General features: G+C 38.6%; 1 protein-coding gene across 10 annotated transcripts in view; it reads left to right on the forward strand.

Moving 5' to 3' along the window:
* Positions 1-27481, forward strand: part of ATP2B2 (ATPase plasma membrane Ca2+ transporting 2) — a 653989-nt gene that overhangs the window by 604355 nt on the left and 22153 nt on the right. For all 10 annotated transcript variants that reach the window (XM_051982255.1, XM_051982273.1, XM_051982284.1 and 7 more), the window contains 7 exons: positions 7798-7977; positions 9051-9138; positions 14066-14172; positions 16986-17177; positions 22025-22238; positions 26282-26493; positions 26630-26737. In XM_051982255.1, the coding sequence (XP_051838215.1) occupies positions 7798-7977; positions 9051-9138; positions 14066-14172; positions 16986-17177; positions 22025-22238; positions 26282-26493; positions 26630-26737 (1101 nt within the window). The remainder of the gene's footprint in view (positions 1-7797; positions 7978-9050; positions 9139-14065; positions 14173-16985; positions 17178-22024; positions 22239-26281; positions 26494-26629; positions 26738-27481) is intronic.

Consider the following 27481-nt stretch of genomic DNA (forward strand, 5'->3'; position numbering starts at 1 on the left):
AACATATGCATTTTGAACTGATTCTATAGCTGGACAATAATCTAGAGCCAGACTTAAGTTTGTTGGTTGGTTGGTTGGTGCCCTTCATTATTGAAGAAGACTAAAATGACATTATTATGTTAGCATCAAATTACAGTGTTTCCAGCTATGGCTGATCAGACCAACATGAGCGCGGAATGCTCTTCCACGGGTCGGGCACAAATAGTCCATATACACATTGGAGGTGGGTTTTCTAAATCTGGGCATCTTGCATTTCTTTTGAGCCACTTTAGTTCTGTTTTGCTCAGTGCTTTCATTGATGTAGGTATGCCATACTGGGTGGTCCTTTGCCAGCATTTCCCATATCACACAATGAGTTCCAAAACTCCTCAGAGACTGACTTAATTTACATTTGGTAAATTGAGAAATGCCATGATCTTAAAAGAAGCAAAAACACCAAAGCCCCCACTAGCAACATAAAAGAGTTGGTGAGTTTAAATTGACAGAGGTAGATGGATAATTTATGCATGTGAATTGGTAGAAAACACCATCAGAGGGGTTTATGACTGGAAAAAAGGAGCCATGTAGGGAGAACAAGTACTCAGCCTTAGTGTTCCATTGGTACCTTCAAAGTAAGACCCAAAGGAAGGCTTTAGTCACATTATGGGGATCTTAGATCTTTTCAAGAGGATTTATATAAGGACCTGGATGATTATCACCTTGGATTTGTTGGAGTTTGGAGGTATAGCAGTGGAAGCAAGTATTGTCCTGATGAAATAATATGTCCATCTTCCACAGATCCATGATTTCATTGATATGGCTATTTCTTCCTATGCTAACAGATGGAAATCCACGAATAACTTCTTCTCTTATGTAAATCTTGCTAATATCATTCTGTAAATCTTCCATTAAGAATTTATATGTGGAAATATGCTGGTGTCTCTTAATATTTCTATCACTCTTGATCACTGCACTTAGCATATTCTCAGGCATGTAATAGGTACTTAACAAATGCTTGCTCCTTTCTCCCCTTTCCTTCTTCTCTTCAAACCATATGTACACATGTGATTATGGCCTTATCAGCAATATGTTGCAATCTACTTATACCCCCATGCTACTATCCACTAACATTTGGTTTGTCTGAAATTTAAATTTTCCTGAGATTATATTCTATGTTTTATAGCTGTATATGGACTTTTATAGCAGGGTGCCATCTAGCTCGTTTCCTATTTATTGATCAATCCATCTCATCTTCTATTTTCTGTGCCTGCCTAAGGTAAACTCAATCAAACACTTTCATGTCATAATGTAGTTTAGAAGCAATTTTTTTAACCCTCTTTGTTTTCTCTGTATGGGTTGTTAGGACCTTTTTCTTTTGATTAATCACAAATGTAGTTGAGGAGGTCCTAAAATGCACCCAACAACAATGAAATCAGCCTCATATTACCTGATAACAGAAGCATTTGGCACATTTCTTTTTTCAACTTTAAGAAATACTTCTTGTCCTTGAACCTATAAAATTGGAAGACTACGTGGCATTCATTTTGAATGATTTTGTGCTGTGAATTTAGCTTTTTGCATATATTTTCTAAAAACTGGGAATTTGGAAGATATTTGAGGCTTCCCAGAACCACCTTCACTACCACTCCTTCTCATGTTCCCCTCTCAATAATGCCTTGGTTCTAAAATGAGAATTATTGGAAGTCCAGAGAAATTTACATCTTCTACTGTTGAGCCAGTTGACTTGAAAAATTTGGATTTCTGCAGTTCCAGACACAGTGATAGAATTTCATCCTCCCCAGCTCTCCAATCCCTGCCAAGACTAATCGACAAGGGTGATCAGTGGTTAAGCACTTGTTCCTTTACTTTCAATAAAGCAAGATCTTTCCTACTCTTCAGCTGCTTAGTTCAAGCCTTCAGGGGATCTCCTGAAAACCAGAGGGACTATTTTTGCAAAGAGAAAACCAATTATATATTTACTCTGCAAAATTAGGTTGTAGGGTTTTTTAGGGGGAGGCATAACTGTGGCTCCCAATGGCCTCTGCCTCATTTTGGCAGCAATAATTGCTTGCTGCATTTGTTTTTCATTCATCTCCACATCCTAACCGTTTATGCCCTTTTAGATTAAAAATTACTAAAAGTGAATTTGTGTTGAGTGAATGAATTCTCAAAGGTACTTTGAAAGATGATCTTATTTGCTACTAATACTGTCCTCAGGGCCTTCTTCAGAAAAATCAAACTGAGAGGACTTTTCATGATGGTGGGGATAGGGAAAAGAAGGGAACAAACATTTATTAAATGCCTACTATGTGTTAAGCAATTTACAAAAAATTGATTCACACAACCACCTTGGGAGGAAGATGCTTTTATTACACTCATTTTATAGTTGAGGAAACTGAGACAGAAATTATGCCATGTGTCCAGGTTCACACAACTTATAAATATCAGAGGTTTAAGTTCTTCCTGACTCTCAGTCCAGCCTCCATTCTGGTTGTTTTGGTGAGGGGTAGAAGGAGATTGTTCTCACTGATGTTTGGCAGAGATACAAGGAACTTAAAAATACCCCCTACTACAATGACATGGTAGAGATCAGGATTCAAAAGACTTGTAATCGAATACCAATTTTATCATCTTGGCCAAAGCTCTTTCATTACTAAGCTTCAGTTTTCTTGTTTCTAATAAAATAGCTAATATTTAGAGCTGGGAATAGTGCCTAGACCTTTGGTTTCTTTAAGGACTCCCATGTAAAGGCATTCTTCTAACCAATGCAACTTTTCTTGGGGAGGGGTTCCTAAAACTCTGAGGAGTAGGTGACTGATCATGCAGCTGGTGTATATCCAAAGTAGTCTTTTCTTCAAGGCATAATCTCCATCTGGATGGCATTCAGTTCCCTAACCTCCATTTCTCTTTCTTAACCTCTAAAATGAGAAAGTTAATTCAAGGGATCTTAACCTTTTTTTGCATCATAATCCCCCTTTGTCATCTGAAGAAACCTATGGGTGCCTTCTCAGAATAATATTTCAAACGTAAAAAAATAGATATGTAAGATTACAAAGGAAACTAGTTTTAGTCTAAAATGCAGTTATAAAAGAATCAAATTGTATAGAGAATCAAATTAAAAGCCTGTCCCACTAGATAGCAATCTCTGGATCAGGTGCTCTCCAAGATCCTTATGAACTCTTGATGTCATGAATCCAACATTTTAGAGATCAGAGGCCCACATACAAATCATTAATCTTTCACTTCTCATGGATATTCATTCCATCATAGAATATAGAACTGGACCTGGAAAAGGCCTGAGGTCAGCTGTTCTAATGCTCTCCTTTATAGATGAGACAACTGAATTCTGCAAAGATTAATTGACTTGCCCAAGGTGACAAGTATTAAGTGGTAAAATCAAGATTCCAACTTGACTCCAAATTCTGTTCTCTTTCTGTGGTGCTTCACTGGCTCACACTATGGCCAAGTGATAGGACTACTTCATCCTTTAGATTAAATTCAGAATTCTTTTCCAAGATCTGTTTAGCTTCCTCTTATGATTTTACAGCTAAGAATTACTGAGGGAGGAACAAGGACATGCAAACAATATGTTTTCATTTTTTGCCAGCACTCTTGAGTAAAAGTCGTATAATGTCTCTGGGCCTTAGTTTACTCATCTGTAAAATGAAGAGAAAAGGAGATGTGAAGAAATATTATTAAAGCACTACTATGTGCTGGGAACTGTGCTAAGTATTTTATAATCTTTTTTTTCATTTAATCTTCACAATAACCCTGGGAGGTGAGTGCTGTTATTATCCTGATTTTTACAATTGAGGAAACTGAGGTTAAATGGCATGTCCAGAGTCAGGTAGTAAGGTTCTGAGGCCAGATTTGAACTCAGGCCTTCTTGACTCCATGCCACTTTATCATTGCCTCTGGAAGTAAACTACATGATCTTTAAAGTCCTTTCTAGATTCAAATCTATGATTTCCTTAGAATACTCTTGATGTTTCCTCATCACTACCAATAGAGTAGATACATTGGAAAGAACCCAAGATCCAGAAATGAAAATCTGGATTCATACACTTGACTATACACTTATGAACTGTTTGACTCAGGTGTGAGTCAGGTAACTCATTTCGCCTTGGTTTCCTTCTCTTTAATAATAATGGTTGCATTTGCATAGTGCTTTAAGATTTCTCAAATGCTTTTCATGATCATCTCACTTTACTCTCAAAATGCTCCTTTGAGGTAGATGCCACAGCTATTATTTTCCCAATTTTTCCATCCAAGAATGGTAAGAGAACTTTAGTGATTTCCCCAACATGCTCTGCCTAGGAAGTGTCAGATAGAAGATTTGAATCAATATTTTCCTAACTGGGGATAAGGTCTGCCAAGTCTAGAGATGTGAAGAGTCCTCTCCCAATAGTTCATAATGGAACCTGGAAATTGGATTTTTTAACTTTCATTCCTTCCTCACTCTGTGTTCTGTATTTTACAATAGCTTGCCTCTTATGAATAAACCCTAACATTAAAGGACGACTAAGGGGGATGCATTGAACCTTTTTTATGATGGAAAATGATAGCACACATTGCATTTTATTGAACAAAAAGAGACCAATTTATGCATCTTCTCTCATATTCTTGTTCCCACATAATCATTGCAATCTTGACAACCAAATACCCACAAAGAAAATTAATTTGAAACAGAAGAAAAAATACATGTTGAGTAAAATAATTAGAATCAGTACATAATTTACACAGTAACCACAAGGAGAACAATAACAATAAAGGTGATAACTCTGATCAATACAATAGGCAATCATAACCTCAGAAGACTGAGTGATGATCACATGTGCCTCCTGCCCCTCAGCGTACCAACCGCAGGTATGGAAGGAGGCATACGTACATCCTCCTATATGGCTGGTGCGTTGATTTGATTTGCTCTGTGCCACTTATTGTTACAAGGGAGTATTCTGTGGGGGCTTTAAACTGAGCTGCCTTTGTAAAAAGAGGGCATCAGGTTAGTTAATCTCTTAAAAGTTATTTCCTTTTCTGAGATTACATGGTTCTGAATGTGTGCGTACATTTCTCCACTATTCAATGGCTATGTATATGTCCTTTGTCATTAATCGTTTGGGACTATATTCTCAGTCATAGATGGACAGCAAGAGGAAATCATCAGGCAAGGAGAAGACGGAACCTGCTGCTTTTTATTTAGCAGCTTTGTTTTCTGATTCCTTCATATAGAGTAGGAGCCATAAATCATGATGATACTTCAGCAATGCCCAATGGTGTTGGGTTCATGCTGTGTAGTATAAGAGACTTGTCTCTTGGTGAAAACTCTACAGCCCCAACTATAAGAACCCCTTATTTCTTCCAGAGTCCCTTCCTGGACGTTGTTCCTCCAAAATTTTATGTTTATGTCCCTTAGTAGGGCCATAGATGAGAACCGCATGTTTCCCAAGTATTTCACCCCCATCCCATATTTCCAAAGAATTTCATTGAAGGATGATGAATAAGTATCAGAATGTTAACCTGAAATAATCCACCACTTGAAAGAGGTCAAAGAGAAATGTGATAACATGTAATGGAAGGGTCTTAAAGAAATTTGGAGCATTTGTACTCAACCAAAGCAATAATAAAGAATGTCTCTTTGGGGGCAGCTAGGTGGTGCAGTGGATAGAGCACGAGCCCTGAAGTCAGGAGGACCTGAGTTCAAATCTGGCCTCAGATACTTAACACTTCCTAGCTTTGTGACCCTAGTCAAGTCATTTAACTCCAATTGCCTCAGCCAAAAAAAAAAAAATGTCTTTTCTCTTTAAATATGTGCTTTCTCTCCTCCTAACACAAGTGTGTAATGTTAGGGTTCTTTTCACTACTTAGCAGAGAATCATGTAAAATGCTCCAGAACTGACTGGAAATCTGGAGTCTAGGATCACAGGATTATAACTTAGCAGCAAAAATGAACCTCAGATACTTACTTTTTCATTTTACAGGAAACTCAGGCTTGAAGAAGATTAAATAAAACTTTTCAAAGGCTACATAGGTAGTTAATCTATCAGACTGATGATTTGAACACAATAATTCTGACTCTAGGGGGCAGCTACATGGGGCAGTGGATAGAGCATGGACTCTGAAGTCAGTAGGACCTGAGTTCAAATCTTACCCCAGATACTTAACACTTAAAGGTGGGTGATGGCCTTCAAACCTTCTGCTTATAGGTGGTATAATACTGATTTCCTTTAAAGCATCTTGCTGGAATTTGGAGGGGCTTAGAGACTTTAGGAGATGAAAATAGGAGTGAGAAAGCCTGCATCCCAGGTTGGAGAGAAAATATAGATAAGCAAAGGTAGGGAGATAGTAGAAAGCAAGATAAAACTGGAAGATGGAGACAATTTGATTGAACTGTCATAAATGTGAAGGAGATGACTAGGAGATAAGGTTGAAAATATAGAATGGAGGTAGATAGTGTCAAGCCTTAAATGTCAGAATCAAAGTTTATCCTTTATTTGGTAGACCATGCATTAATGTATAAAATATTGAAGCATTCAGAATGCTCAGAGCATTGAGTACCAGAAATAGCCATCAGAGGCCTTTGAGCAGGGGAGTGATATGATCAATAGTGGCATAAAGGGTAGATTAGAGAGAGGAGATGCTGGTATCAGGAAGACGAGTAAGGGGGCTATTCTAGTAGGTTAGGTGAACAAAGATGGTGGCAGTGAGAATTGAAAGGATGGGACATGGATGTATGGGGACTTGGTATCTGATTTATTATGGGGAATAAGGGAGGGAGATGGCAGAATTGAAGATAATTGTGCATGTCAACAGAAAATCATCTTGGTTACAAAGTTCCTGTGCAGCTGACCAGTTTTTTTTCCACTGCATTCTAGCTCCCATCTAGGAGGTTTTACGACATTTCTCCCCATGCTTTTCCATGCAACATATCTAGTTTTTAAAGAAAAGAAACCTTCTTAGGTTGTGTGGTTTCTCCATAGTTCTTTTGTTTTAAAGGATGTCCTGGGCTTGGCAGCCCATCCATAGTGGTGCACCAAGGTTTTAGACAATTCATTTAATGACTTGCTGTCAGCAAGAAAATGACTACAGGTTGTCAGAGTTGTGTGTGCTTTTTGTATGTGGTTGTCCATCAGCCACCAACTTCCACAAGGAGATAAGTCTGTTTATGATGAACAAATCCCATTAGGAGTCAGGAGATTAAGGGAGTAGAGTGGTATCGACCACCAGCCTGTTGGCCTTGCCACTGATGGGCCTAAGTGTCCTTTTTAAAATGCGGAGTTTGGATTAGAAGATTTCTTCTTTTTTAGCTCTAAACCACAAACTCTGAGTCTAACCAGCAGCATGAAGTACTGGATGAGATAGTTAACTTGGAGTCAGAAGGACATGGATTTGATTGTACCTCAGACATTTATTAATTTTGTAACCATAGGCAAATTACTTGATTTTTCTGTGCCTCAGTTTCCTTATCTGCAAAATGGGGGCATTGGGCTCAATGGTCAACAAGACTCCTTTCCAGGTCTGTAATCTATGATTCTCTGGTCTTTGGCAGGTAATCCACAGGTTTTTTTTTTTTTAAACATCTTAGGGATTCCTTGACCCCAACTTTAGATTACCATGGGGCTCCAAGGTTACTCTGCACCTGAGAAAGGAATCGTTATCCCCACCACTTTCTTCCCTTCCCCCTAATCCTAAGGATCACCCAGCACATGAAGGCCCAGCCTTTCTGGAGTTCCCTCCTTGGTGTTTGGTCCAATAACCTTTTATTGCTTGAGGGTCATTTATATCTCATGATGTTCTTGTCTTGGCTCCAACATCCCGCAGGTCCCAGAAGCCATAAGGAAGTGCCAACGAGCAGGAATCACCGTCCGCATGGTCACTGGGGACAATATCAACACTGCCCGGGCCATTGCCATCAAGTGTGGTATCATCCACCCTGGGGAAGATTTCCTCTGCATCGAGGGGAAGGAGTTCAATCGGCGAATCAGGAATGAGAAGGGAGAGGTAACTCTCAGCTTGGGCCACTGAGGAGATGGACTGTACTATCAGCCAAATTGTAACCAGCTGACCTTGGAGTGAATTGTAACCCACCCTTGGATAACCTTTTTTATGCCTTAGTTTCCATATCTATAAAATGGAGAATTAAATAATAGAAAGGGTGCTATCTCTGGAGCCAAGGACCTGGATTCAGATCTCAGCTTTGAAACCTAATACCAGTGTGATTAGGAGCAAATCCTCCATCCTTCCTGAATCTTAGTTTTTTCCATCTGTATAATGATAGGATGGGAGTAGGAAGTTCTGAGGTCTCTAGCACCTCTGAGCTCTAAGGGTCTTCATAGCGCTAATGTTCTGTGATGTAGAGGCTTATCACGACGTTACCACATGCTCAGAATCATTGTACATCTCTGCCTTCATCCGCTAGGCTCAACCAATATTATTGAATGTGGGCTTTGCTAACCACATGGGAGCCACAGAGGGTTAAGGGTATTCCTCATGTTTTTTCCTCTTTTGTCTGTCATATCAGCCTCCACCTTTGCCTGTTTCCCTCTTCCATATCACATCCCCTGTTAACAAGACCGAGATTAGATATTACCCACCTTGATTAGCCTCAGGGACCCCAATCTAGAATCACAGAACCTGAGAATTAGAAGGGGTCTTCTCAGCCAGCTAGCATAAACCATACCTAAAAAGGTTCCCATCTATAATACACATGCCAAGTGGTTGTCCAGCCTCTGTTTAAAGACTCTTGGGAGAAGGGAATGTACCCCCTCTCCAGGAAGCCCTATTCTACTCCTGGCAAGCTTCAATGGTTAGCCGTTGTTTCCTGATGAGAAGATCAAATCAGCCTCTTCAAAATTTCTACCCATCACTCTTGGTTCTACCCAGAGGGGTCAAAAAGAATAAATCTCATCCCTCCTCCACTCAACAGTCCTTCAAATGCTTGAACATACAAATCCCATTCCTCCTGAACCTTCTTTTCTCCAAACTAACCACGCCTAGTTCCTCCCCCCATTTCTTATTGGACATTGACTTTTAAGGTTCTTCATTCACCTGATCAACCTCTCTCCCTTTTCCAGATTGAGCAGGAACGAATAGACAAGATCTGGCCCAAACTGCGGGTCCTTGCTCGCTCCTCCCCCACGGACAAACACACTCTGGTCAAAGGTAAGGCATTGGATGTGGAGGCTTAGTTCCAGGGAGGGTCTGAGCTAGTGGCCACATCTGATCCAAAATGAAACCAACAAAGTGGTTCTGTTTCCATTTTGCCAGTCTCAAGACACGGCAGGAGGGGGGGTCGGGGAATGAGGATATATTGGAACAGATTCACGGTACATTGGAGTGATAATGATATCATAATCTTCATAGTTATAGAAAACCCTCTAAAGATAATCACTTGGTCATTCAACAAACACCGTTGCCTCTTATTTGTCAGACACTGGGCTATTAGGCACAGTGAATGATACTAAGACAAAATTAAAGAAGTCTTTGTAGACATAAGGGACCTTATGTCTACTGGGAAAAATATAGTAAAATGAAGGAATTTTATTCTTGACTCACTCAAAACTTTGTACTGGATATAGGTTGAGGCAGAATAGAAAACATAATCCTAACTAGGTAGAGATAGTGAGATCACGTGGTGCAGTAGCCACCCTTTAGAACCACAATTCCTGAGTTTTCAAACTGTGATGCTGATGACCATTAGGACTGAGGACAAGCTACAATCCTTCCCTTGGTCTCTTTTTCCACACTACAATATGAGGAAATTGGAACCAGGAGATTTCTAAGATTCCCTCCAGTTCTAACTTTCTAGAATTTTATGACTTTCTCTTTAGAGACTTTAAATATAATCAGAAACAGAAAAGTTAATCCCATCAAACCCTCTCTTCCCCCCTCCATGTACAGTTCCTGCACTGCTGTATAGCCAAAGGAAGGAGGTTCTTTTGGAATGCTTCCATTCCATAGGGTGGCAGAGGAAAGGCTGCAGTGGAGTACTGTTTGAGTCTCCATAACTTTATCTTGGAAGTCACTCCAGATCCTACCTTAGTGTTTTACCTAAGCAAGTCATTTCACTTCTTACAGTTTCATTATTCTCATCCATAAAATGGGTGGACATATTATTTCCTTGCTTGGGTATTATGAAGACTAAATGAGATATTAGCTGTGAAATTGTTTGAAAAGTACAAAGAGTAGAATGACACTGTAACAGAAGGCATTGGGATACAATTCTGATGTCAATGGACCTGGGTTTAAATTTGTGTTCTGCCATTAAGTGTCTGTATGATTTTATTTTTTTTGGCTAACAGCTAGTAAGTGGTAAGTGTTAAGTGTCTGTGGTCAGATTTGAACTCAAATCCTCCTGACTCCACACAGCCAGTGTTCTGTCTACTGCACAACCTAGCTGCCTGAGGCTTATGTGATCTTGAAAAAGTCACCTCACCTGCTTGGTCCCCACTTGTTGAAAGAAGGGATTGGACTCTTGTCCCTTCCAAACCTGAATTTGTACTTTTATGAATATCCTCCAAAAAGATTTTTTTTTCCCTTAGTTTCCTCAAGTCCCATGTGTGTTTGAAATCTAAAAAGAACAAGGGAGATTTAAAAAATTCATTGCATTATATCTATAGAAGAGCCGAGAAGCCACATAAAGCTTGTATAAGGAGTTACAGGTTATTAAGAGCATTGGATTTAAGGGATCTGGGTGTATCTAGGTGGTGCAATAGATAGAACACTGGGTCTGGAGTCAGAAAAATTCATCTTCCTGAGTTCGAATTCAGCCTTAGATACTGACTATGTGACCCTGGGCAAATTACTTAATCTTGTTTGCCTCAGTTTCCTTATCTGTAAAATGTGCTGAAAAAGGAAATGACAAACCTTTCTAGTGTCTTTGCCAAGAAAATCCCAGATGGAGTCATGATGAGTCTGAAGTGACTGAAAAATTACTAAACAACGATGTTGTATTGTATTTTTATTTATCTTATTAAATGTTTCCCAACTGCATTTAATCTGGGCCTTAGGCATATTTGACACTTCTGGTCTAGAGGATTCTGGATCTAGATCCCTGCTTGCTTTAGATCTACAATCTCTTGGTCATATAAGTGACTATTGTTGAAGGCAGACTTGACTTCTAGCATGACATTCTCTTCTTTGTATCTGGCTGCCCCAATCCCATTTCTCATACTAGGTAAGTCCCTGAGCCTCAACTTATTCCTATGTAAAATTGTAGAAACTGGATTAGATGTCCTAGTCTTGTGATTCTGTGAATAGACAGCCCTGTTTGAAAGGATTGGGTTCCATGCTTGGAATGTGGTCAGGAGACTCCTGAAATGCCTCAGTATAAATATCACTAGATCTTCACATTTGATCACCCAGCAGGTTTACTTTTGATCTTCTTCCAGTCTATTCGTCATGCATGTATCTGAAGCATAACTTATCAGCAGAAAAGGTTTGCAAACCCCAGTGGTACTGCTGCATGAAAGCTTTATTGTTTTGCTCCAAAGGGTGAAATTCAGGGTCTGACTAGTAGAGACTTTGATCTCAGTAAAAAGTCGAAAGGGCTTCCCTTGGATAAGGAAGAGGCAGATACACCTTCTGACTCATCTGTTCCATGTTTTCTTGTTGGGAACCTGAGCTTCCCGTCAAGCTGGTGTGAACCATTGTCTTTGAAAGCACTCGATTTGGAATCCGTGTCTGGGTTCAGTTCTAGGCCTTGCTGTTGACTATTTATGTGACCTTGACCAAGCCACTGAACTTGGTCTAGATGGCCTCTGAGGTCCCTTCCAAACCTAAACCTGGGTTCCTTCATCTGTAATTTAAGATTATGAGCCTACCCAACTATGTCATTGTGAATAAAATAAGCACGTCTTATGTGCCAATCCCTGTCCTAAGCACATGGAATGCTGGTAGAAAAGTTACTATTCTCTAATTCTAATAGGGATAAACAATATATATATAGGAGGAGTAGCTGCAGGGCAGATGGCAAAGTTCAGTTGTCCTTAGGATGCAGCCGCAGCCTGGGATCTAAAGGACATGATGGCAGGCAGATGATAATAAACATAAAAGTACTTTGTAAAATGTAGAGCACTCTGTATTTGCCCCAGACTTTAACAATCCATGACTTCTTCTGGGTGTAAGAATACAATTTCCTTTTATAGATGGCAAATGATCAATATTTTCATGAGTTTTTATAGGAAAATAAACAAACATAAAAACATCCCCTAGTGGCCACTGGTGATTAACCTCTCTAAACTTACCTAGGATGATCTTTAGAAAAAACAATTCCAGCTCGGTATAGCCTTTCCAAGGCCTGAGTTTCTTCCATTAGTGTAACCTTTGAGAGACCAGAGAATATCTATGGGAGAAAGCACCAATATCCTCCAGGCTTTCAAAGGCTACACTTATTCATCTTGAAATGATTGTGGTGCTTGGGAGAGGCCTTGAGATGGCTTTGACCCATTTCTACCACAAGGTTTGATCTTCTAGCTCTGAGCTCTGAGACCAAAATGGTTCTGTCCTATCGAAGTAATCAGACCTGAAAAAAATGGATCATGACTGGGAAATATATTGATGTCCCTCCAAAGAGCTTAATATTGGGTAATGGGGGATTGACTTGAGGGTCCAATAACTTGTTTAATGATTCACAGGACACGAGTCCTCATTAGGTCCATGATAATTTATGAGTCAATCTCTGAGTTGAATCTATTGATCTCTGTGACAATTGTTAATAGACCAGATCTCTCTTTCCTATCATTGTGTGTCCTATTCTTTCCTATCATTGTGTGAATATTCCTATTCAGTTGTGTGTCCATGCTAGCCAGTAAAGAGTCCTGTAGATCAGGGATCATTATCCTCCCTCAAATTCCATTTACAATACATTTATTTAATTAGTCAGTCCATCAACAAGAATATATTAAGCAACTGCTATGAATCAAACACTTGGCTGAATACTGGGGAAACCAACATTAAAAAAAAAATAGTCCCTGCCCTTAAGAATCTTATATTCCAAATTGGAGGAAACATATGGGTGTGGATGTGTGTGTGTGTGTGTGTGTGTGTGTGTGTGTGTGTGTGTATATATATATAATGTATAGCCAGAGTCCAAAGCTGAAAAGGATCACAGATCAAGTACTGTAGGGCTGGATTATTTGCCAAAGCATATAGAGAGGGTCTGATATATGGCATAAGATCTTAGCATGAGGCCTAGGAGGTTCTTAAAGGTCACTTGGTCCACCCTTCTTATTTTGCAGATGAGGAAAATGAGGCAAAGTGAAGGTTACATAGCTAATAAGCACCCGAGGAGGATTTAAGTTTAGGCCTTCATAACTCCAAGTCCAGGGGTAATGTCAGAATCAGGATTCATGATTGGAACCCACATTCTCTGTTTCCAAATCTGCTGTTCTTTCTGTTAGGAAATGATGCCTTTCTTGTTCTCCTTCCTGTGGTTAAGATCCCTGGGCCTTTACTATCCCCCCGTATTGTCATATTGTGACTGAGTCCTTGTACATCATGGTTGGTGTTCCTTAAAATACCCACATAAAAAGAGGTGTAATTAAATAAAGCACAAGAACATTTGCAAATTTAGACTCTGTTTTGTTCCCATTTCTAAAGAACCAAACTATATATAGATCTCTTTTCAAAATCATTTTCAGACTCATTCAATCTGAACTCATCATTCTTTAAAGAGACCAATAGGATGGCAGAACTGGAAGGGATTTTTGAGTTCATCTAATCCAGTATTCTCATTTTAGTAAATCTTTTGTAATTATAGTGATGAACAAATTGGATATATGTGTGGGAGGGGGAGAGAGAAATGACTTGCCCAAGAACACCTGACTAATCAGTGGCTGAGTTGGAGCAGAAGGTGGGTATTCAGATTCCTAGTCCCACTGCATACTAGATCACTCTTCCATACAAGGGTGATGCGCTAGAAAGAACAGGAGAATGAGAGACTTAGCTCCTACCCTTAGCTTTTCTGCTGTCTCTCTGGGTAACCTTGGGCAAAGTAGGATCACTTTTTTTCTTGAGACTCTTGAGGAGTGTGGTGGACAGGGCTTGCCTCATGTTCCTTGCTTATTCCAAGTCTTTTCCTTCCCCACAGGCATCATCGACAGTACCCACACAGAGCAGAGACAGGTCGTGGCTGTGACTGGGGATGGAACTAATGATGGGCCAGCTTTGAAGAAGGCAGATGTTGGCTTTGCCATGGTATGGACGAGTGGTCATCCAAACTTTATGAGTCACTTCTCATATCTTCAGAGTAAAACACTGGGCATAAGTGGGTACAGAATGATCCAATGTGATTCTTGACCTCAAAAAGCTTGTACTCTAACTGGGGACACAAAACTAATGTATTTAGAGTAATTAGAAAATTCTGCAAGAAAAAATAGTCTGCTACAGACCAAAAATATAGACCTGGAGATAAAAGATAGATAGATGGAGGAAGGGAGGAAGGAAGAAAAAAAGGAAGAGAAAAATAAAGAAAGAAAAAAAGAAAGAAGGAAGGACAGAAAGAAGTAAAGACAGATAGATGGGTAGTAGATAGATAGATGGAAGGAGGAAGGGAAGGGAAGAAGGGAGAAAAAAGAGAGGAAGAAAAAAGGAAGAAGGAAAGAAAGATATACACATATATACATACAGGTTTACATGCATACATGCATACCAAGAAGCTTGGAATCTTTAAAGAAGTAGATTTTGAGTTTTGTCTTGAAGGGTAGGATCACATTTGGGGAAAGATATTCTGGGTGAGGAGATAGCAAATGAACTTGATTTGTATATTGATATAGGGCAAAGAGTCTTAGAATTAGAAAGTCTGAATGAAACAAAGAATGAGTGTGAGGTGATAATGAGAGAAAAGTTTTCATAGGCTAAGTGGAACCCAGTTGTGGAAGAATTTGTTGTCTAGTTATTATTTCATTATTGTTCTCCTATAATTCAGTCAGCAAACATTTATTGAGAGTCTACAATGTGCTAAGCACTGGGAGTGAGAGAGAAGATTTAGATAAGACATAGTCCCTATATTTGGAGAGTTTAGAGTTCAAGACTCTAAAGGGTGTGTCAAGTCTTCCCATAGCCATCCTAGTACCAAATGCAATGAGGCCCTTGTTCAATGTTTTCTCATAATGGTGAGAGAAATATAAATGAAAGCAATTTCATGAGGCTGCACTGATGAAGTGTCCATTTAGGTAAATATAGTATGTTAGTCATTGATTTAACAGAAGCAGGCCTTCTACCTTTGGAAGACAATGTTTAGATTGAATAAAGGCAGGGAGATGTGAAGAATATATTTAAGTATATAACAAATATATTCAAATATTCAGATTATTCTTAGCTCATGGATATGATACCTTTGGAGAAGTAAATTGTCAAAGGGAGTGCAAAGGTTAGTGATAATTCTTAACTCTATTGATTTATTCAGAGGATATAGAGTTTAGGTATATCTATCTCCTGCTTGCACTCAGAAATGCTAGGGCCCCGTAGTAGTTGAAGAGAGCATTCTCCCCAAGACAGAAATGGGATCCTTGAATCTCCCAGTATTTAAATTTGCTAATGCTAGGGCTGAAGACTGCCCATGGTCCCCACAATTTCCTAACATAGAAACATACCTTCTTCAGGGGATTCTCCACTGTTCACTTGGTCAAATTTTGTATTCATCAGTTGGACATTAAAGGAGATAGGAGGAGCTCCTAATTCTGAAATGCCTTTGTTCAGAATTGTTGATTTATAAGAACAGAAACTGAGTTTGAGACCAAGCAAGATATTGGGTTTTTTGGTGGGTTTTGCTAGTTTCCTTTTAAGAAAATAGGTGTGTGCTTTGAGAGTCGGTACCTTTCCATATGTATTGGACAGATAGGTACATATGGCAGAAAAAATGATATAGCCATGTATGGGGTTGAGTGCTTCTCTGTGGGTGGTAGTCATGGGAACAGTGGTATGTTTTTATGTGGAGCCAAACATTTGAATGTAGCGGTGTGCATGTGTCTGTGTGTATAGTTCATTATTACATGCACATAGGGGTTGGGTAATGCAGTCAGGTGTGCATGTATGTGTGCACATGTATAGGTTACTGAGCATGTCTATAGGCTTTTACAAAACATTGCTTGCTGGACTGCAGCAGGGTGATCTTACAGCTAAGAAAGGTGATAGGGCAATAGTCTTACTGTTCTCTGCTCTGGTCAGACCATTTCTTGAGATCATGTTCATTTCTGAGGGTCCCATTTTGGATGGATGTTGATAAATCTGAGAGAATCCATTGAAAGGTGACCTGCATAATGTTGGGCCTCAAATTCATGCAGCATGAGGAATGGTTGGAGGAACTGGGGATATATAACCTGGAAAAGAATAGAGTTAAGAGAGACATGATATATTTTTGCTATGTTTAACATGTATTGGGTTACTTAGTATCTAGGAGAAGGGGTGGAAGGGAAAGAGGGAAATTGGAATACAAGGTTTTGCAAGAGTCAGTGATGAAAAATCATCCTTGCATATGTTTTGAAAATAAAAAGCTTCAATAAAAAAGAAGTTTGAATAGAATGGATTGAGGAATTAATTATAAAACAGAGAGAGACACACACACACGATGTCTATTTTCAAGTATTTGGAGGAGGAATACGCTTTTCTTCTTGGCCCCAAAAGGACAAAAAAGAACAATGTATAGATGCAAAAAATAAAATTTTTGAGTATTGATGGTCAGGGAAACAAATTCCTAACAATAAGTGCTTTCTTTTAGTAAAACTGACTGCCTTAAAGAGATAGTAGATTCCCCCTTAGTGGAGGCTGAAAAAAGGTTTCATGACTACTTGTGTTATAGTGATAATTCTTGTTCAGGCATGAATTGGGTCCCTCTGTAACTGAGAATCTATGGTCCTGACCCATGCCTCTGTGGGGTGTATGTCCCTCTAAGCGTGGAAGATATCAGTTTCCAGCAGAAGTTCTCAGATTCCCGTAGCACAGAGGTCTTTTCTTGCTTCCCTGCATGTCCCTGATCATCCGTCCCTAATGTGACTTGTTCTCTCTCTCAGGGAATCGCTGGTACTGATGTTGCCAAGGAAGCTTCGGACATCATTCTGACAGATGACAACTTCAGCAGCATTGTCAAGGCAGTGATGTGGGGCCGCAACGTTTATGACAGCATCTCCAAGTTCCTGCAGTTCCAGTTAACAGTCAATGTGGTAGCTGTCATTGTGGCTTTCACGGGTGCTTGCATCACACAGGTAAGCTTTGGTCATGTTACCATGCCCATCCTCATCTGTTAGGGGACTGGGAAAGGAGACAGAAACAGTGCAAACAATGCATGGGCTGTTATTGTATTTCTTAATACCCCCTTTGGGTTCTTTTTAATTCTTTACTACAGTTGGTCTAAGTGTAAAAGAGAAGGGTTTGGGGAAATTGAAGCACCATGGCCAGAGTGATAATGTCAGCTGAGAAGGAAAAAAGGAAACAGAAGTGGGCCAAGGACTTAATCCCACTCCTTCCTTTAGTAATGAACTATCTGACAACAAGACTCCATCTTTGGAATGTGCAATAAAAGTATTATTCTACTTTACACTAATAAAGGAGGAATATAACTCTTGGGACAGTTGGAATTATTTGGAATGATTATCTCCAACATTTGTGATATTTGAGCACTAAACAGTGCCATTCTCTCTATGGCACTGAGTTTCTCACATTTACTGACTACAGGTGAGATGTTCTGGTTCAGATTGAAACCTGACAGAGCCAGCCATGTTTGAGGAGCTTTATTTTCAATCGGCTGCACATTGTTTTTAACAAATTTGGTGTATGGAAAGATACTAGGGAGTTTGAGAAAGGACTATGAATGAAGAGGGTCCATAGTGCTATTTGTATTCTCTTCTGCTTGGGGAGTGAAGACGAGCTGAAAGTTCTTGTCAGCAGGTAGAGATCCTTGATTCAAAACCTTTAAACCCCATATCAAGAATCAGCCGGTAAGTCATTAAATGAAATTGAGAAGTAGCTTCAAAGGGAGAAGCAGGATCAAAATGAGAACTCACAACTAGGTCTGAAACCTTGACTCATGGTCAATAAAGTTTACAGACTTCAGAAGTTCCATCCTCAATAACAAAAGAGGAATTGAACCAGATGGAAGTGTACTCAAATAGTCACACTCAAAGAACGGCTTCACAGGCCTTCTGCCCTCCACATTCCCCCAAACTTCCTTTAACTAGAGAACTTCCTGTGGTACTCCCATTTTTATTAACTTTCATTAAAATCTGTGGGTAGACACTGGGAGTCTGGAGAATTGGAGGCTAGTCCTGATTCTGCCTCTTACCCTTTATTTTAGTTCAGTTAAATCATTTAATTTCTCAATTTCATCATCTCTTAAATGGGAATGATAATATCTCCCTTGGGGATATTAGTAATAGTTGTGAAAGTGCATTGAAAAAAATTATGTTAAGGAAATTTGTCATGGAAATCCATTAAAAAATTAGTCTTGTGTGAAAAAAATTACTGGCTGCCATTTTATTTTGAGATGATGAAGTGACTTTTAGCTCTAATAGAAACTGTCTTCATTCCTTTTAATTACTGTCTAAAATTTAAGGGGAAAAATCATTTTAAAAAATGTATTGGAAATCAAAATATTTTTCCATATTAGTGTTACAAAATATTTCCTCTTGCTAAAATTATTATTGATATTTTGAGTGAAAGCAATGTGATGGAATATAATTCATCATTGTTGACTATCTTTATTGAACAAATTATGATGTTTTCATTTCAAAATCTTTCTGGTTTTACACTAAGTTCATATCTTTTTAATATCCTTTAAATCCCTAGATACATCCCTAAACCCACTTCAAGGCCCATTCGTACTACATTGTTTTATAAAATGGTGAAAGTAAATGAACAAGGGAGGATGCTAATATCAATTCCTCTGTGGTAGGGAACTTCCACTTCCCTCAGGATACCACATATACCACATTACTGATATACAAATTGAATTAGTGCATCAAGGACAATCTACATATTAAATGTTAGCAAAGCTTAACTTTTTTAAAGCTACAAAATAAAACCAGATTTAATATTTTCTCCTTATGCCTCAATGAATTTTTTGTACATTGTAGGTCATATGCATCTCACCTTGATGACAGTTGACCAAGAACATTAAAGTGACCCTTTATACTCTTAAAAAATCTTTGAGAGCTCCTGAGGATTGTGTCGACCATATTTTGTACTATAAGAGAAGTCCTGTGTCATTGTCCAATTCTTTGTGATCTTTTTTGGGATTTTCTTTGCAACCTTATTTGGGATTTTCTTTGCAAAGACGTTAGAGAAGTTGGCCATTTCCTTCTCCAGCTCATTTTACAGATGAGGAAACTGAGGCAAACAAGGGTAAAGGGCTTGCCCAAGGTAATGCAGGTCCTAAGAAAGTATATATCATATTAGAAATTAAAACATTATAGGATTACAATGAAAATAGTTCTGATCTCACATATCCCCTGAAAGGGCTAGTGGAACTCCACAACTGCTGAGCTGAATGTTAGAAGAAATTTGTTCTCCTGTTTTGCTTTATGCTACATGTTAGACACAAAGCAAGACTGACTGATCAACCATCCAGGGCATTCCAAGGAGCCAGATCATGTTGGCAAGATCGCGAGAGATTCTTTCAATAACTGTTCCTGGGTGTCTACCAGAATTCTCAGTTTTCATGGCTTTAGTACTGAATTTAGCTATTTTTAATGTCTTTTCCAGCTCTAACATTGTCTGAAGGTCATTTCCCACCCTAACAGTACATGTTCTAAAGTTCTTTCAACTCTAATGTTTTATGTTCTAAGGGCTTTCTTTGCTCCAGAATTTGGATGTGCTAAGATCTGTTCAAGCTCTAACACTGCATTCTAAGTACCCTTTCAGCTACAATATTCTTTGAAAAATCACGTTGTGGTCTTTTCTGGGGACTGTGTTACCTCTGCCTAAATCAGTGCCTGAATTATTCCTACAGCCATCTAAGGCTCAGAACTACAATTTGTCCCAGGCCAGACTCTCCAAGCAAAGTTAGCATCTGGTTGGCTCCTTTCTGAGTCTCAGCAGGACTATTCCGGACTCCTCCCAACCTCCTGCCCTCACCCCAGCCCCTTCTGTAGGGACAGCACAGTCCTGCCTGAGCAGATCAGTTTTTTCCTCTCATTAGGAGTACCTCTCTAGGTCTGTGGATAAGCAGTGCCCTCTAGTGTCTATTCCAATATTTACATGTTAAGAAACCAAGGGCTTTTTGTTTGTTTTTATTTTTGTTTTTGTTATTGCATCTAGACATAGTCATTGTTAAGCCTTCAGCTTCCTTGTGTATGTCTCAATTAAACTCAAAGCTTTTCTTGTTTGTGTCCACCTATACTAGTACACTGTGACCAACTCAGTCAATAAGAAGCAGGGTGGAAAGAGATCTGGGTTTGCATTTGTAGGAGATGAGAGGCAGCATGGTGAGGTGGAAAGAATGCTAGACTGACAGAGTATGGGTTCAAAGTTCAGCCATTCCACTTGCTATTTATTGTTTAGGACAATTAATTTATCTTCAATGGGTCTCAGTTTCCTGATTTGTAAAATGGAGGTGGTGCTACTTTTATTCACTCTCTTACAGGATTGTTATGAAGAAAGTTTTAGAAACTATAAAGTTCTATAATCTATAAAGAATGCTGATGCTATCTCTATTGTTCCATGCTATCCTTGAAAATCTTAACTACCCTCCCCAGTTTATTGATTGAATCAAGGAGGAGTCTAAAATCTGGTGTTGTGATTGAGAAGGAACATCTCTTTGTTCCAGTTAATTTACAATTACAAATTAATTAACTAATTTACAATTAGTATGTATAGAATGCCCTGATGACCAGTATCCAAAGACATAAGACTCCACTGGATTACAGCATTCACTGGATTACAAGATTTAGAGCTGGGTGAGATTTTAGAAAATTCCTCCTTCCATTTTAGGATAGATCAAGTTGAACCACAGAAAGATGAAATGACTTACGCACAATGACACAGCTAGTATGAGAACCAGAATTTAGGTTCTGTTAGTACCCCCCTCCCATACTTTGCCCACAGCCATCACACAAGATAACAGATCTTAGGCAGGAAACCAGTTTAGCTTCAGGGAGAATATCATTTTAAAGAAAGAATCTCAGGCTTCACTTAGCCCTCCTTGATTTCCTTGAGTATGGATCTGACCATGTGACTTTGACCCTTTTACTTCCTATCATCTCTAAAATAAAAAAGAAACTTCTGTTTAGTTTTTAAAGCCCCACACAATCTGATCCTAACCAACCTTTCCAGACTCATTGGACATTAGTATCTCTCATCCACATATGGAGCCAGTCAAACTTGTTTTCTCCTTGTCTTTGCATTGACTGTGCTCCATGATGAAAATACACTACCTCATTAACCCTGCCTCCTGGAGTTCCTCTCTCTTCCTTTAAGAACCACCTTGAGCACCATTTTTTCCCTGAACCCTTTTCTGAGTACCCTTCCTTTTAAATTACCTCATATTTAACTAATTCATATATATTCATATTGTTAACTTCATGTTTATATTGTGTGTGTGTGTATATGTATACATATATGTACATATATATACACACACACATATATATCAATAACAGTAAGTGTATGGATAGATGTTATGGATATATATATATATATATATATCACACACACATGTACTTGTTATCTCTACCACTAATATATCAATTCCTTGAGAGTAGAGATTATTTCATTTTTTGTACATGTCTCCTTAGCATCTAGCAAATGCTTGACACATTGTTATTGTTGTTTAATAGTTTTACTGACTCTTTGTAACCTCAATTAGGATTTTTCTCAGCAAAGATACTGTATCTCGTGACTCTTGTCTCTCACTGTGTCTCTGTCTTCTGTTTCTCTGTCTCTCTCTTTCACACACACACACACACACACACACACACACACACACACACACTGCTGATGGAAACTGCTATATTTTATTCTGTGGAAGGGGGGCTGGTAATGGGATATTCTCCTACTCAGAACTATCCCAACCTGGTTCCCTCCATGCTGTGACTGTTCATTTTTCTTTCTTTTCCAGGACTCTCCCCTAAAAGCTGTACAGATGTTGTGGGTGAATCTCATCATGGATACCTTTGCCTCCCTGGCCCTGGCCACAGAGCCACCAACAGAGTCTCTTCTGCTGCGTAAGCCATACGGCCGCAACAAGCCGCTCATCTCCCGCACCATGATGAAGAATATCCTAGGCCATGCAGTCTACCAGCTCACGCTCATCTTCACCCTGCTCTTTGTTGGTAAGTCACTGTGTGGTCCTTTGTAATGCTTAAGTTTTGTCCATCTCAATTATAAAATCCTCAAGTCATGGACTCAAAACATTATGACCTAAGACTGAATTCCAGAGGTAGAAAGGGATCTAGCCTTTTTATTTAGCCCAATATCCCTATTTTACTGAGAAAAAACTGAGGTCTAGAAGTTCAGTGGCTCACTCAAGCTTTGCAGCAATGTAAAGGTTCCCTTGATTCAATAGCCATCCAGAATGGCTCTTATGTCTTGGATTTAAGTATGATGAAATGAAAGCAGAAAAGAAGGAAGGAGGAAGGAAGGAAGGAAAAAAAGAAGAGAGAAAGCAAGCAAGCAAGCAAGAAAGACAGACAGAAAGAGAAAAAAGAAAAGAAATGAAAAGTTTTTCAAGACCTAGTGAAATCCTCTAAGGGCTACCTGTTCTCTTAATTGCTTTCCTATAAATCCATTAGTGTTTAAACATATTCACTGAGAAAGGACCAAAAAAGTCATCATTAATGGTTTGATATGGGTTGAGAACACCAAAAAAATTTAACTCAGATCCCTCATAGTGAAGAGGTAGTGACTGGATCTCAACAGCAAAGCCAGTGAAGCAAAAGCTCTGGCAGGTGTTAGCATACTTAAAAGGCTTTTGAGTAGCGACTCAGAAACAGATTGGAATCTTTTATTTAAGGACTAAGCTGGCTGATTGTCAGAAGTCTCACCATCAGTAAGCTGGCAATTTGGCAGTGAACACTTTGGCCATGTCACTCCATGAAACAAAAGGAAAATCCGATATGGTTCTTGGTTCTGTGAGTGTCCCCTCTGCTTCTATGATGAAGGTAGCAAAATCATGGGAAATAAAGGGCAGAGGTTGCTAAAGATCACCTTATTTTTAAGCTGTCTATAATTCTTGGCTTAGCTCGAGATTCAATTGGGATATCCTTATCCAATTACTAAGTCACATCCTACTAGAGGAAATGACTCCTGTAAATCTTGACAGTCTTTATATAATTGAAATCAAAAGAAAAAGGGAAGTTACAGTGGAAAGAAACTTGTCTGACAGGTTCATCTTGTAAAAACAAATTGGAAAGTTGATGGAGTTAGTTTAATTTTAGTAAGAAATGTCACTTGAGAAGGCATTTTGGTCATCTCAGTGCAAGAATTTCTGATGTATAAAAAGACCATTATGAAATTACAGCTTATAAGAGGATGAAGAGAAGAAAATCTCTATAAGAAACTTAATAAGACCCTCCAAATTAAGTGAACACAGATTCTAGTTCTTTATGACTTTAGAGGAAAAGGAGGAATAGATCAACAGGATGAGAACATCTTCAATCAATAAGAGGGAGGGAGAGGGGCCAAAGGCTTTTAGGCTACATAAAAAATCTTCTCTATGTTAGGCACAATTATCAAGAAAAGAATTAGAAGGTGCTAGACAGGGAATTGGAGAACTTGATTGAAATTCATTTTGCCTATATTTTCACATACAGGAAATAACTCAGTAATTTTTTTTATGTGGGATTCATTCCTTTATTAGTTGTCTGTATATAGTCAGACAATAAATTTGTTAGAGCAAATATCAAAATTAGTGCAAAGCTAGAAGAAAGAATAAACATGAATAAGATCTGACATGCAAGTAAAACCATTTAATAACAAAAAGGGAATGTGGACATAATGGAGCACATAGACATACACTATGATAATTTCACATACAAGTTTAACTGATACAAATCAACTATCGTAACAAGAAGATCAGGAAGCCTAAAAAGTACTCTAGTCATCAGATTGATTTAGTTGCCAAGAGAGCTATGACAGCCAAGTACAATACTAACTTTAGTTCATAGACTCATTTCTAAAACCTCAAGGAGGAGGATGAAATACTCGGAGCAATATTATCTCATAAAATAGAAAGAAGCTGTAGGAGTAAAACCAATTTAGAAAAAGTTTGGTAAGAGAACCAACTGAGAAAAGTTATCATAAGGGTATTTAAGGATAACAATGGAAGGAACAAAAACAAATGAAAGAAAAATAGAAAAGATCTGCATTTTTATAACAAACTTTTCTACCATTAAAACAGTAGCACCTTCATACTTTGACATTACAGTCTTGGATATGTTTACATGGAAATTAAAAGTGACATCAAGGAGAATAAATATGATAAAAGCAGCTGAATTAGGCCAAGGGAGATAGAGGGAATTTTTGCTGGAGGCAATACAAATTTTTAGAATAATGAGAGCTCACTTCTCAAAGTATTGGTAAGAGAAGAAACCCAAAGTATGGTGAAAATTTCACTCCTTGTTAATATTTATAAAGATTAACGAGAAAATGAAAAAAAATATTGATTTGCATACCTGTTTTCACAACTTTATAAAAAGGTTATATAAAAATTTATGTTTATCATAATCTATACATTAAGTCTACTAGTAAACAACAGTCAGACTTTAGCAAAGAATACTATAGAGTATACTGTATATTTGCCATCATAAAATTGGCTGAAAGTTTTAAAGATAAGATCCCACTGTATGTAACTGTTTATTGACTAAAAAAAGATTCCTTCAGTAAAATAAAACAACCACTTGAAAAGTTTTCTTCCAGCAAGGAAGAACAAGAAGTTCTCTTCTACCTATACATCAAAATTTTTCTCTACTACTTAAAAGATATAGGAAAAGAGATCATCTTGATCCTAAATAGCAAATGGTACATAAAATAGAGGGTCATATGCTTATCAAAGGTGTTTCCTGCTGTTGGAGTTCATTCACTGCAGAGTCCAAGCTAAAGAAGGATTCTCTAGGGATAGTGAGTTTCTTCAAATATTCCTGTTTATGGGTGGATGATGCTACAACCATTTAAGAGAGCTTGACTTAACCATCCAAATAGGGAAAACCAAGACCAAGAAGTTCTGTTGTATAGATTATGACACATAGTTGTATAGATTATGACATATAGTTCAATGGACAAGATTTCTAGATCAAAATTCATCAGTTCTTCCTCGCCATTTCTCTTTCCCCATATATACATATATACCCACATATCTTTTATGTATTATATATACGTGTGTGTGTGTGTGTGTGTGTGTGTGTGTGTGTGTATCATGACAGGGAATACTATGGACAACCACTTGGATGCAGAGTTGAACAAGAGGAGAGTGGGCAGGATTCCCTCTGGGAAATTGCAAAGCTCCTTAAGTGATCCCAAACAGAATTCTCCTTGAAACAAAGTATTGACTTTTTAATACCAGTATCCTATCCATGTTGTATGCTTAGGAGTCTTAAAGAAATATAGTTTCTATAGAAATAAAAATGAAGCAATAGTTGGACATTTGGTAGGTATGAGCAGGTTGCAGCATGAAACACATGAGTCATCTTGAAAAAAGCATAATAAAGGATTTCATTAGGGAAATGTATAATCAAAAAACATGAGGTAATCATAGAATTAGAAGGAAGGATAGACCATGAATAATTTGCATGTTCTACTGGTATTCTCAAAATGTTGATATGTCAAGGAAGTCTCTTAATATACAAGGAAGTCTCTTAATACTACTTTCAAAGAATCTATGGAACATGATACATAAGAGTTGCCTAAAATGAACAGAAATACTTTGACCCACAACTTCAGTAGGAACATCCACACTGCTAAGATCCATTGAAGCAACTGAGGTACTAATGTAAGAAGTATCTCCTTTGAAATGTATAGAAGTTTAACTTGCAAGCACACGAGCATTTTTATAGTTCCCTACTGATAACACAAAGAATAATGTGCAATGAGATAAGAAAAAAAGTTTATGAACCACTTTTGTAAAAAGGCTTATTTTTATATATCCTTCTCTTACATTCTTCCCTCTCCCTTCCTCTTCTTATCACTATTCCAATACCTATATAGACATTGTAGAATAGACAAGTAGAACTAGAGAATATTAGCACTTAAAGGGATCTTAGAGACCAGTCTAAATCCTTAATTTTATAAATGAGGAAACTAAAACTAAGAAAAAGTAAGGCTATTGACCAAGCATGTCTTTGAGGGCTCTTTGGTTTTATTTGCACTTCCTTTTCTATAGGTGAGAAGATGTTTATGATTGACAGTGGACGCAATGCCCCTCTCCACTCCCCTCCTTCTGAGCACTATACCATCATCTTCAATACTTTTGTCATGATGCAGCTGTTCAATGAAATCAACGCCCGGAAAATCCATGGGGAGCGGAATGTGTTCGATGGGATCTTCAGGAACCCCATCTTCTGCACAATTGTACTGGGCACCTTCGCCATTCAGGTAACAGGACCCTGGGGCATCCTCATTGGAAGAACGTCACCTGGCGCCTGCCAGCAGGAAGTCCCAATCTCTGCTCTGAGAGATGAAACTTATCCTTCTCCTGGTGATGGGTTTGTGTCTCCAATTTTGTCTCCAGATAGTCATTGTGCAGTTCGGGGGGAAGCCATTCAGCTGTTCTCCTCTCCAGCTTGACCAGTGGATGTGGTGTATATTCATTGGACTAGGAGAGCTTGTCTGGGGTCAGGTAAGCTCTTCTTGGCAGGTTCCTGTTCTCAGAATGGAACACAAGCAAGCAGCCACTGTCTCTTGTAACATACCCCTAGTTTCCTTCAAGGTTCAGCTCAAATGCCATATTCTACAAGAGTCCCTTTTGGATCCCCCCAGATGTTACCACAACTTCCTTCATATCTGTCCAAAATGATTTAGTAATTATTTTGCATTTACTTATTTGTGACTATGTTGTGACCTTCATCACACTCTTAACTTCCACACAGTTTGTGAATTGTTGAGAACTGGGACTGTGTGGTGTTTGACTTTATGCCCCAGAACCTAGTATGGTACCTAATAAATAGCGTGCACTTAAGAAATGCTCGTTGAATTAGGAAACTGAATTGCAGAGGCAGCATTAAAAATTTGAATTCTCTGACTCCAGATTCAGCTCCTAACATCATATCAAACCTTAGGTAGATCCCGTCATCCTTTTTTTGAATGAGATAGGATGGGTGATCACCAGGTCTCTTCCAATTCTGACATTCTCTAATTCTCAGTTACCACAGTCTTCTCAAACCAACTCTTTTCTCTCAGTTCCTTGCTTTTCTCATCCCTAAGTCCTGAGACCTGCTATCTCTTAGCTTTGTGAGCATACTTTCCCCACCTGAGGATATTTTCTAATACAGAAAACCTGGAAGAAATGAGAAATTCTAGACACCTGAATTTAGGTCCTAAGGGGTGTTATTCTTGTTATGGTTTTTGGGAGGAGGTGGGATGA

Source organism: Antechinus flavipes, chromosome 1, assembly GCF_016432865.1.
Source record: "Antechinus flavipes isolate AdamAnt ecotype Samford, QLD, Australia chromosome 1, AdamAnt_v2, whole genome shotgun sequence".
In the NCBI taxonomy this organism is placed as follows: domain Eukaryota; kingdom Metazoa; phylum Chordata; class Mammalia; order Dasyuromorphia; family Dasyuridae; genus Antechinus; species Antechinus flavipes.